The sequence below is a fragment of the Diorhabda sublineata genome, chromosome X (genome assembly GCF_026230105.1).
Source record: "Diorhabda sublineata isolate icDioSubl1.1 chromosome X, icDioSubl1.1, whole genome shotgun sequence".
In the NCBI taxonomy this organism is placed as follows: domain Eukaryota; kingdom Metazoa; phylum Arthropoda; class Insecta; order Coleoptera; family Chrysomelidae; genus Diorhabda; species Diorhabda sublineata.
In genome coordinates, this window is record NC_079485.1 from 26860650 (window position 1) to 26873518 (window position 12869).

The 12869-nt window shown below is 30.1% G+C and overlaps 1 protein-coding gene across 2 annotated transcripts in view; it reads right to left on the reverse strand.

Annotated features, from left to right (window-relative positions):
• LOC130451255 (transcription factor EC) overlaps positions 1-12869 on the reverse strand; it is a 134954-nt gene that overhangs the window by 111267 nt on the left and 10818 nt on the right. For both annotated transcript variants that reach the window (XM_056790159.1, XM_056790160.1), the window contains exon 2: positions 10528-11092. In XM_056790159.1, coding sequence (XP_056646137.1) covers positions 10528-11092 — 565 coding nt within the window. The remainder of the gene's footprint in view (positions 1-10527; positions 11093-12869) is intronic.

Here is a 12869-nt window from a genome sequence, read left to right on the forward strand (position 1 = left end):
CGTGTGGTACCGGCTTGTTGTTCATGCTTCGTCCAACTAATTGTCAAGAATTAACATAAAATTAATTGTTTAGTGGATAATAACAATGTATCGATATCTAATAACGAAAAATGAAATGTTTATTTTTATGCAGAAAATTTGTTAGAAATATATAGTACACACAAATTGCCCAAATTGTGTTATTCAATTCAAATTGATATACAGTTTATTTAATTTAGGTAATTCTTTGATAAGCGATTTCATGACAGTTATGGTATACTATAAATTGTTCAACCTCCATGTTACCTGTTCACATTTATGAGTACAAACAAAATTATAATAATTACGTAACTTTTTATCTTGAAATCATTTAAGGATAATCATTGTTTCAAATCAATGTTATATGACATACCGCAACTAATACATACCGCTAAATGCAGGATGAACGATTTCATTATTGTTTTCAAATTATAGATAGTGACTTGTTTAGTTTTAATTTCACATTAGCACTGAACAAGCGATTTTTAAAATTTTACAAAACATTCTTCAACGTCCCCACATTTAATTTCTGGATATTGGCAGGTTTTGTTCTATAAACTGTAAATACAACTAACAGCAGATACAAAATTTCGCACCAAGGAAATCGGGGCCAATCCCTTATAGGGGTCTCACTGTAACACAGTTAGCTCAGGGCTTCTATTTAATAAAGCAAACTTGTGGCTAAATGTAGGGAGCAGTAAAATACAAGTTCTAGTTAGTTAACTAAGTCTCCGTAAATGAGACATACTAAGAAGTATCTACTAAACCAGATATAACTAGCAAACAAAGTTATAGTTTGTCTCTTGACAGGTCATGGCCAAGCTATTGTAAGATTACGACAGAATCATACGATACATTTTAGCGATTAGGAATGTTTGACAGTAAGCAATAAGAGAAGATTGTATAAAAATATTGTTTTTTGAAATATTTAAGAAGCTTGTCGTCTTATGTTTGTCTTTTACAAATTTACGAAATCAGCTCTGACATCTTTCTCATTTGTATTATAATTACAAAAGTTATCATCATGAAGATACAAAACATAACGTTCATATACAAAACTACTTTGAATTACATTGGATAGTAAACTATGGAATGCATTACACCTTAGTAGATAGTACATTTGCGCTTAGGTTTTTCCTACCGTCAATTGTAATATGTCTTTTAATGAACATGAAATAACATATACATATTTCATATACTTGCGGTTTATTTATTTTCAAGCTTCATATGTATAGATATAAGCGTTTTCGTAGTGGGATTGTGGCAAAATTAAACACAAAAGCCTACTAATTCTAATATATTTCCAAGCTATCGAATAGCTATGTATCCATCATCAGGGACTAAAATTATGGTCAAGTTCGATTTAAAAATATCTATAAATGTATAAAAATAATAAAAATGAATCAATTAACTAATCAATGTAAGTAATTTTTATTGTGCTCTTTATCAAAATATAATTTGACACTGATAAAATAAAGAAATTAAAAAAATTCATTTTCTTGATTATATAAAATTAACAATTTAAATTAAAACAGATTGTATGCAAAACCAACTTGGTCCTCAAGATATTTAAACTTGAAATAAATGTCATCGTAAGTCACAAAAGAGACCAATAATTATTAGTTTAGCTGATAGAGCTATCCAACTATTAGATGCAGAATTGAGAATTAATAAAGCTATTACAAAAGCAAAAGCTACATAAGGACAAAATAAGAAAATTATAAATAACGTATTCAGAAGAATGATAAACAAATACTATAATCGAGGAACAAAACAGAACTTAAACATCAAAATGTAGAAAAAATTTCCTTACCATATGTACAAGGACTTCCACAACAATTAGCAAATTATTTCAATAAATATAATATTAGAACAAGTCATAAAGGATATAGGTGAAATCTGATCAAAATTATTCACGAAACTAAAATGTAAAACAACCAAACAGAAGAAGTGAAATTGTATATACCTTATAATGACTGTGATTCTGTTTACATAGGACAGACAACTCCAAATTTGGAAAATAAAAAATCGTCAATGCGATAAAAATGCATGAAATATCAAAAAAATTCACAATAACAGACCTAAATAATTTGAAAAATACATGATTCTATTTAATAAATTTCAATTTAATTATAAATAGTTTAATTGAATGTTACTACTTATTTATTACATAACATACGAAATTATTTAGTTTATAATAATTTTTATATTAGTATTCATGATGTAGGTGGTCTATTGATTAATATAATTATGAAATATATCAATGTCAAATTATTTTTGATAAAGACCAGAATAGATCGAAACGTCAAGATCTTGAATGAAGTTTCAATTAAAGTAGACTTAAAATCAAGTTAATTCACAACAAATTATATTTATATATATACGAGGATGGTCCCAGAAGTACCTCGCCCGACAAAGAAAACACAAAAATTTTCTCATCATGCCAGGTACTTCTGGAACCATCCTCGTATATATATATATATATATATATATATATATATATATTTTAATTTCATCAGGTATATACTAATTCATTGATCTTAATTGTTATTTCTAGTGCACGTAGGAACATTCATAGAATTTAATCGTTTTAAAACTCTTTTGCGTCACTGTGTTACTTGGTTCTCAATTTTTTTTTATTTTTCTAAGAGTTATTTTGTTAACAACGTTTAAGTAGTTTAAGTAATAGAATAAAATAGATAATAGAATAAATAGAATAAAATTAATAGGAGAATGCGATGTCGTATATCTAAATGATTAACTTGTTAGATACTTTATCATAACTTAGAAAAAACACTCAAATTTATTTACTATTGTGAATATCACCAATTAAAATATTAAAAATCGATTAGTATCCTCGAATAAAAGTAATGAACATCAATTATCAATAATAACTAATACATTTTATCAATTAAAGTGTTTTAGCTTATTTTAATATCTAACATCGTGATTCCCAAAATGGTCCAGATGGAGACTCGACAGGAGTCTAGGTTGAGGATGACATGCGCTGTAGGCGACTGCGAAGCTTTGGCACTACACCGCCATTTTTGACATTCAGGCGTCAGTCGGCGTTGTGCTACAGCCACTTAAACATGTCCGCCATTATTGATGTTCCCGCCAAGTGTGAATTGCGAAGTGTGATTCGTTTCCTACAGGCTTAATGCCGAAGTTCTGCAGAAATCCATCGGAGAATGAGTCGTGTGTATAGGGAAAACTTCATGAGTGATGGTTTTGTGCGTGAATGGTGTCGAAAGTTTAAAGATGGCCGTAATTATGTGCATGATAAAGGGGCCAAGGACGCAAATCTGTCGTTCCAGACGACCTGGTTCAACGAGTCGACAGAATGGTTAAAAAAACCGCAGATTCAACATTTGTCTACGGAATTTCCAGAAGTTTCAAGGTCTGTTTTGTACTTTATTGTGACTGAACGGTTAGGCTATATTAGCGGCAACTTTCTTTGAAGAGGGTATAGAAAAGCTTCTCCACAGATATGAAAAATTTTTCAATATATTCGATGATTATGTCGAAAAATAAGTGTACCAATATTTAGATAATAAAATCATTGTTTTGTATGAACTTATATTTTATTTATAACCTATCAAAAGCTGAAAAAAAAGGCCCTCGGGGGGGTTAACAATTTTAAATACTTGGGAGTAACAGTTAACAACCAAAATAAGAGGAGAGAAAATCACTCAAAGGATCCAAGCAGGACACTGAGCATGCCATAAATTCTGACCTCTAATGCTATGCAAAAAAATAATTAGATGTATTAAAATGAAAATATACAGCAATAAGGCCAATAGTAACCTATGAAGAAGAAACGATGAATTTAACAAAGAATCTGATGAAGAAAAACTCAACACCTTCGAAAGAAAAATGATACGAAGAATATATGGACAAAAAAGTTGGATGACGGACAATATAGGATCCTTATGATTGCTGAAATTAGAGAAAAGTTTAATGAAGAAAATATCACCAGATTCATAAAATCACAGCGAATAAGATGACTAGGACACATAAAACGAATGAAAAATGATAGTGAAGTTAAAAGGAGAGGAGGAAGCCGTTAGGAAACCGGCTCAGAGAAAGACAAAAAAGCCAATGGGAAAGTCAAGTAACAAATGATCTGAACAAAATGGGAATCCTTGGACGGTGGAGTAATACCCAGGGCAGGAAAAAATAGAGAAAAATAGAAGAAGTCAAAACATGCAAAGAACTTCAGTTTAAAAAATGAATAGAACGTGGATTGACTCACCACATAAAACGAATCAAAAAGCTCTTAATTGAGCGGGTACTATTCCTATTGGAATCTACAACCGATTATATATATTTCAATTTCTTTGAGTAAGTAGTAAGTTTGATGTAATTTTTATTCTTTGTTTTGTATGTTTCACAATATATTTACTTTTAGTTTTGTAAAAGATCTAAAGAAAAGACCGAAACGTCATTAAAATGTCTGAACGAATAACCTATCTAACATTATTTCAATCGACCAATCGACAATTCTTATTGGGAACGTGGCAAGGAAACACCAAAGTAGATTAACTTTCATATATTTTTCGAGCTTTCGAATACTTATCGTCTGGGAAAAATTTATTGAGATTTGTGGTAGATTCAAGTTGTATAAATTCTTGTGAAAATTTTAAATTCATAGAATGCAAAATCCAATATTCAAAGTGACATTGATAGAAATATTGATTTTCCGATTTTTCGAAGGATAGTTAAATAATTTCATAATGAGGTAATAGGTTAAACGAATATTCTCAATTTCAATCAATTCTCCACGTACTACTCCGCATCTTATCGCAAGATACATATTAATTATTTTATGACTGACACCTTTGTATCAAATTATTCAATAACTATATATTTCAAAGATATAAAACACCGCAACGTTTAATTTTAGATAATTGATAAACTCGTAGGTTTCAATAGTTACTTAGAGCTATTTGATTGCGTATGAAAATCGTAAAAATAAACAAAATGAAAATAATTTATGCTTCTAAAAAGTTTGAACCTCTTATACTTATAGTACGTGGGAAGTTAGTATGTTATCGAACCTTGCAGGATCTTAAATAAAAAATATACGTCAATTACCTGCTAACACATTAAAGTACTAAATGAGAATATCATATATTTTATTAAATATTACACAGAATGATCGAATATCAGTGAAACTATAAGACGGAATTTTAATTTTACAAAGACTGGCAAAAATTCAACCGAGTACGTTACTTACTCTATGAATACCAATAATTCGGCAGAAAAATTTCACTCAAATTAGTTGTTGTGGTTAGAGTTTAACTCTGTAATCGATTATCTTTAGATAATACATTTACGCAAAAAGAGGAGTTAGACACTTAGACTTTGCACCATCATATACGACCATTAAATTTTGAGTAGCTAAATTCAAACTTAACCGTATTAGCTTGACTGGCTATGAGCGTTCAGGATGGCCAAAATTACGACAACCAACGATATTATCGAAAAAGCTCCCCAAATGGTACTGGACGACCGTCGGATTAAGGTTAGAGAGATAGAAAAGGCTTTGGGTATATTAAAAAATCGCATTCTTCATTTACTGATTGAAAACTTATGCATACGTAAGATGTTTGGCGTTTGCTTATTTTGAACCATAAACGAATTTACCAGTTCTTACCAGATGCGGCTTGAGCAACATCAATCGGATTTTTTTGCGTCAATACATAACTGCAAATGAAACCTTATGGATCCACCACTACATTCCTGAAACGAAAAAACAGTAAAGACACTGCATTTAAATGGGCGAACCTGTTCCGAAAAAGCCAAAAATGGTTTCATCGGCCGGAAAAGTGATGGCAACTGTTTTTTGTGTTCATCGACTATCTTCAAGCTGGTCAAACAATTACAAAAGAGCATCCCGCATCATTGCTTGATAAAGTGAAGAGAGAAATAACAAAAAAGTATTTAAAGAAAAAGAAAATGTTTTTTCATAACGACGAACCATCTTCTCACATTTAGTTGCCAAAAATTCACGAATTGCACCTCAAATTGGTTGAAATCCACCGATTTCGCCAGATTTCACCTCCAACGACTTTTTCCTGTTTCGTAAATTTTAAGTTTCACTTTTAAGAGAAATTCTCAATAGACGCGGACTTTATCACGTACGTTAACGCCTGCTTTTAGGAGAGAGATGGTAAGCATTATTTGAAAGAGTAGAAAAGGTAGAAAAGAAAAGGACCAAGTGTATAGACTTAAAAGGAGACTATGTCTCATTTAGATGCACTATAAGCAGTGCCGGTTTTAGCATCACCAGTGCCTTCGGAGAAATTTTTATGGCAACCCTTAATCGCTACTTAAATTTACACGTAAAAGGATATAATGAAAAAACCAATTTTTTCAACCATTTATTGAAAAAAAACTAATAAAATTTCACTCTTCTAGCCTATGGGCGAAGTTATCAGTGGAAGTCGATATCTGCAATTTCATTTTCGATTCACAAAGTTGCCGGGAAATCGAAGAATGTTGAAATTCATTATGAATCTAACTTTAACCTTTTACCTTCTAACTTTTCCAAAAGTGAATATATTGAAAAAATTGTTAGGAAGCTTTTTGTAGAGCGTTAATTTTTTTACAAGAATACATCTTGACCGTTTCAAAATCTCGTGCCCAAAATGAGTTACCAAATTTCAAATCGTCGTTCTCATGTCATTGAAATGAGAAATGGAAATTTACCATTCGGCACTTCTTAAAATTAATTTTAAGAGTTCTAATTTGCACAGTATTTTTAACGTCATTTCCAACAACATTTCCGGTAAAGAAAGAAAACAAAAATTCATCGATTTTTGTTTATCTGTAGTTGCGGAATCCCATCTTGTCTGCCGAGCTCTCTTTTAGAGAGTTTACGTTATAAAAAGAAAGAATTGTTCATTTATAGTAGGATATGCCCGTTGAAATAAACTATATGCAGTGCAGCGATTGGAGATTGCGTTTCATTATAGTGCTCCCAACATATCGAATTTTTTGGAAAGTTTAGGGGATTTTCGGCAAGACAGACTCGATGAAATATCTCGCCAGCAGCGCTCTTTTATGCCTGGTGCCCTAGGTGGTCACTCTACCGAGACCTACCCTAACTCCGCTACTGCCTATAAATATGGGCGCCTCCCTGTGTTTTAATAATTAGGTGATTAGTACTGATTAAACTACTATTAAACGGAGTTTTTTCATCGTGTTGTATTGGGAGAGATCGTTTTCGGTTTGAATAATTATCAAAATAAAATTAAATTCAATTCTCATGAGCCACTGAAAAAGTTTATACAGTTTTTTTAAGAAAATTATCTTATAATGCTTGTCTACGCTCGATAAAGTCACTTATTCAAAATAAATATTTACAATAAAATAAGAATATTAACAAATAACTTGTGGATTGCTTATGCAACATTCATTACGAACTGACTAATTCTATATATTCAGTACATTGTAAAAATAGTTAGTAATTTCAGTGAAAAAGTAATATCTGCAACAATACGTAGTCAAATTCTTCAAAACATACTTATAATTATACACAGAAGTTAAAAAAATTGAGAGGAAAGTTTTAGATAAAAAAAAAATATTTTAGTTGAAACGCATTTTTTCTAGTTGAAACTAATTTCCACTAAGAGCCAATTAACAACTTAAGGTAAAACTGGAGATTAAACTCGTTTAAACCAATAATAAACAAGATTGATCTATTTTACAGGTGAAAGTTGAGCAGACATTTTTTTACCAGATGTCACTAGCGCGGAAATATAACAAAAATTTTTTCGATATTCGTTTAAGAAAGTTGTATAAACAAAAATGAACAAAGAATATTATTATTTGACAATGAAGTAGTAATTTCGGTGAAAAAATAATTTCTAAAAAAGCACAAGAATTAAACAAAAATAAATGAGACAATTTAAATACTTTCTCTAGATCAAATAACTTTTTGTTTTCTGGACGCATCGACATGTTGATAATTTTTTCATCATCATCGTTGAGTTCATCAAATATGAAGTATAAATCTTTAATCATTTTATCCAAACCCTTTATAATATTGAAAAAATTTGAACAATTTGAAAAAGATATGTTCGGATACTCCGTTTTGTGTTAAACTGAAGTTTAAACTAACTCCAGACCGCCGGTAAAATTTGAACCAAAAGCCATCTATAAAACGTGAAAAAGTTGATATAGGGTAGTTTGACCTTCACTTGTAAAATTGGGACTAAATGCATTTGTTGAAACAAAAATTTCTTAGTTAAAACTAGAATTTACCACATTATCAAAACTAGTTCTAATTTTGAACCTTAGTTAAAACTAGTATTTTGGAACTTAAAGAATGAACATTTTTTTATCCACGAAGTGAACATTTTTTTAATGAATTTTCTAGTTGTTGAGTGTATAAAATACAAGGAGCAACAACACTCGTAAATATAACAGCGATTCCCACTGAAATACATTTTTAAGCAGCATTTAATTCTAGTTGTAAGGCATCTAGTAAAACTGGATTGAACCAGAGACAACGCATTGTGACTAAAAACTGTAATACATATATATTTTTAACCTTAAAAAATATAGGGTCTAAGTAATTCAAGGTCTTTTATAATGGAATATGAAACTATCCCAAAGAATATGTTATGTGGTTGGTATTTCCAATTGCGTAACGTCGAATTAATGGGTATTCATAATATAGATTCATTTGGTACTACTTGCGTTAAATAAAGCAATTCCTCAATATAACAAATATATTTTCTCAAAACAAATGAAAAGAAACATACTTTCAATGTTGCCGTATGGTAATCCACACATTTTCGCGTTTGGATTTCCGTAGACACCAGTTGAGCGTCGAAGGTGAACAGTATTTAAAAATAGGTAATTAGATAATGTATACGGAAAATCATTTAAAATAGATCACTAGATCACACTGTTACCTTACGTCATATCGTTTTTAAACGTGTATTTATTGTATTTGGGAACTATTTACCTATTACATATTTGCGAATGGTTTATAAATCCGTTCCAAACAACATAATCTATATTTTTGTACTATTTAACTCGGAAATGAAGTCGAATATAAATAAAAATTAAAATAGGATGTGAAGTAACCAAGGTGTTTAAAGAAACATGTACATCGATATTTTTAGTGACCCCTTCGTTCCATGAACATTAGTTGTACACAAAGTCTTTATTATGATATTAGTTTAGAGTTTAGAGAGAGTCTTAGAGCTTTTCATTTTTATTTCCATAAATTTTAAAATTTTTTGGGAAGAAAAAGATTCGGTCATGCTTTCTGATTAACTTTTTTTTAAACACTACAAAAAAAATTCGTAGGTTTCAAACAAAATGAAAAATTGATTTATTGCTCAATTGAATTTAATTCAATTAAGATACTAATTCGAAATATGCTCAAATAACTGGTTTCTCACTTAATGGAAGTCATAAATCTCATTTAAAATGGTATGCCGTTCTGTCAAATATATGCCAAATAAATAAACTTTAGGTAAACAACTTGATTTTTGTCAGATTCTTGCATATGAGTTCAATTAGCTTAGTGAAAATTTTAGAATTATCCATGCTACTAGCTTTATTGATTATTTTATATTTCAATATTTAATGAAATTTCAGTTACATTGATAGGCTCGTATTTACGAGAACGAATTTATTTAGAAAACACTTTCAATCACAACTGCTTACTTAATTTTACTCTAAAATTTATATTTGGAATACTATATCAATTAAAAGAGAGCAAACATTTTTTTATTTACCAACTTGTAAACTATTTCTATAAATATTTAAAAAAATTTCTTACTTCTTACTAGATTGGTATTTTTCACAATTAACTGTATTGTTGAATAAAACTAGATACATGTGTCGATACCAAAATTTTTCGATTCTCGATACCGATACCTAAAAAATCGATTCTCGATACCGATACCATCGATGTATAATAGCCCCTTGTAAAAAAAGTTCTCTTACTAGAAACATATTCATAATTTGTTCGAACAACCTATAAACCAATTTTAAAATATCTATGCCTATACAGGGATAAATGAGGCAATTTCGCAAATAAAAAACAAACAATGGCTTAATTCTAAAATCAAATTGGACCAATCCTTAACAGATGGAAACACATGGTCTACGTTAAGCTCTTTGGTTTTTTGGTTGTTGTATCAAAAATCAAAATCAGTATCCAAGTTATTTTAAAAGCAGGATTTTTCTACACTCTACACCTAATATATCAAACACGATATGGAACTACTTTGTCGGAGCAATAAATGTACTGAGGCAGCCAGTTGTTTAAACAAAGACAAATATTTTAACAAATTATTTTTCAAAATATGATAATCTCATTATAAACTGGACTTTCCGTCCATTTACTGGTATCGGTGTCAACTTTTTGCAATCGATTCTCGATACCGATACCAATGTCCAAGAATCGGTGGTATCGAGAATCGGTATTGAGGATCGACTCATCCCTAAATAAAACAGTAGGTACTATGATGGAAAACTTACCTCGGAAGTACAACTGGTAGCACCAGAACTCAAAGCAGGAGACATAGCAGGAACATCATAATTTGGCGAAACTTGTCCTTGTGGATAATATCCTTGAGAATTTGAAATATTATTAATATTGCTATATCCGTTAGTATTAGCACCGCAAGTTGGAGCACTATGAGTTTGATTTAATCTATGATTCGAAAGCGCGGCACTAGGTACTTGAAATGATTCACTCAAATACTGTTTCACTTGGTTTTTCTGTTTTTGCATAACATGGTACTTTGTGGGATTTGCTAATTTGGTTTGAACTTGTAAAACTTGAGGAGGTACTTCTGCTATACTGTTTAAGGGAACTTTTATGTGATTTTCAGGAATATTATGGTTTTGTATATTGCTATTATTATTAATAGGACTAGAGACTACATGATTAGATTGTATGGGTTGGTGTTGAGGATGAGGTGGTTGGCGTTGAGTTTTTTGTTGATTTTGTCGTTGTTGCTGTAGAATGGCGTGATCCCTCATTAACTGTAGCTTCAATTGTGTTCTTGACACCGGATTAGTCGTTTTTAAGTTTGGAGTGCTAAAAACACAAAATAAAGTCAAAATTTTTGTTAAATTCAACATAACAATAAACAAATAAAAATATATAAATAATAAACACTGAACCCTGAAGAAACGATGACGAGTAAAATGAAGAGTCTAGTCAAACTTTACACACAGATGAATTGCAATTCAATCACCAAACAATTAATTTTGGTTTGTAGGTTTGAAACAAATAAAACAATACTACATCATTATAGGAAGAAGAAATAAGCCATTGATGATAGGAGATGAAACAATTAGAAAGATATGAAACAATTAATAATCATTTCGTAGTTTGAGTGGATTTTATTTTCTAGAAAAAATATTAGTTACGACTCATGCATTAATGGACATAAATAACTGCAAAACTAATATTATTACATGCTTGGTTGAAATTATTACAGTCCCCAAAGCTTTAGTATTGCATAAATATTTTATTACCCATTTAATTTAATTAACAATGAAATATATTAACGTCATAAAGAATTACAGTAATCTTAAGTTCCATATAAATATATTCACAATATATAATATTTAAGTATGATTAATTTTTGTATTTACATTTTTTATGCTTACCTAATTTTGAGTACCTAGTAGCTAGTATCTACAGATACAAAATTAATTAAAATATGAAAATTGATATATGATATAAATTATGTAAATTTCAGATTCGTATATGTCCAGCTAATTTTGGAATTTTTTGAAGTATTCACCGAATTCCATACTCCAGAAACATTTCCTTGAAGACTAATCTAAGCTTGATTCAATCGATTCTCATTTTACTTTTGTTCGTTATACATTATTCCGTTTATTATTTATCCTTTCACGTTTTTTCATAAAATGAAACAATTTTCAAATCTTTCAACCTCTTACCTAATAAATTTCATACATTATCATCAGTATGAATTATTACCGTTACTGCATTTTTTGATTGTGGTAATATACTGCTATTTTTGTGGATTATTTTAACAAAAATAAAATATTAGAAATGAATTTTTCGATTAAATTCCATTAAAAACAATATTTTAAAAACAATACATCACTAAAAGTTGATTTGAAAACTGCCTGGTATAGTATAGCTGGCAAGGCGATTTCATTTTATTAAGGTCATATCCATGAGTTTATCACATGTTTTGTTGCCACTGATTGTGCCACTGGTTAAAGTAATAAAGACTGTGACGTCCAATAAATTTAAAATGAAATATTTAACTTCATTGAGGAGAACGTCTACAAGAAAATAATTACTTAAGAAAAATATTTTTTGAATACTGGATCATCAGACTTTATGTTTTTGCCATCCTCATTTTTTTTTGGACTTATTATTACAAAATAGTGCCCAATATATTTAACGTACCGCTTATGGTTCACTGGTTTACTATTGTAAATACGAAATACATAGATTGGACAACTTTTTTCTTCGTAACTTAACAAACGTTCATACGAAGTTTGTCCAAAACAGAGCTGATACCCTACTCCACAAAATTTCCTGGCTGAAACAATTCACCGCTCAAAAAAATTCGCATAATGAAAAATCTCTGTTCCATCTCCGAAGTAAACAACACGCTATTAAAATACTATATAATGATCCAATTATACCTACCTAGTCGGTCGAGGAAATAGAAGATAATTCTATTCAATTAAGTGCCCATTACACGGCCGATTACATTATGGCTTACTAGGCCGAGTCCTCTGTGTCTAACGAGTACTAGGTAGGTGTATAAACAACGTTTTGAGGTTTAATTATGTGTTATTCTTTTAATAATTATAATACATGA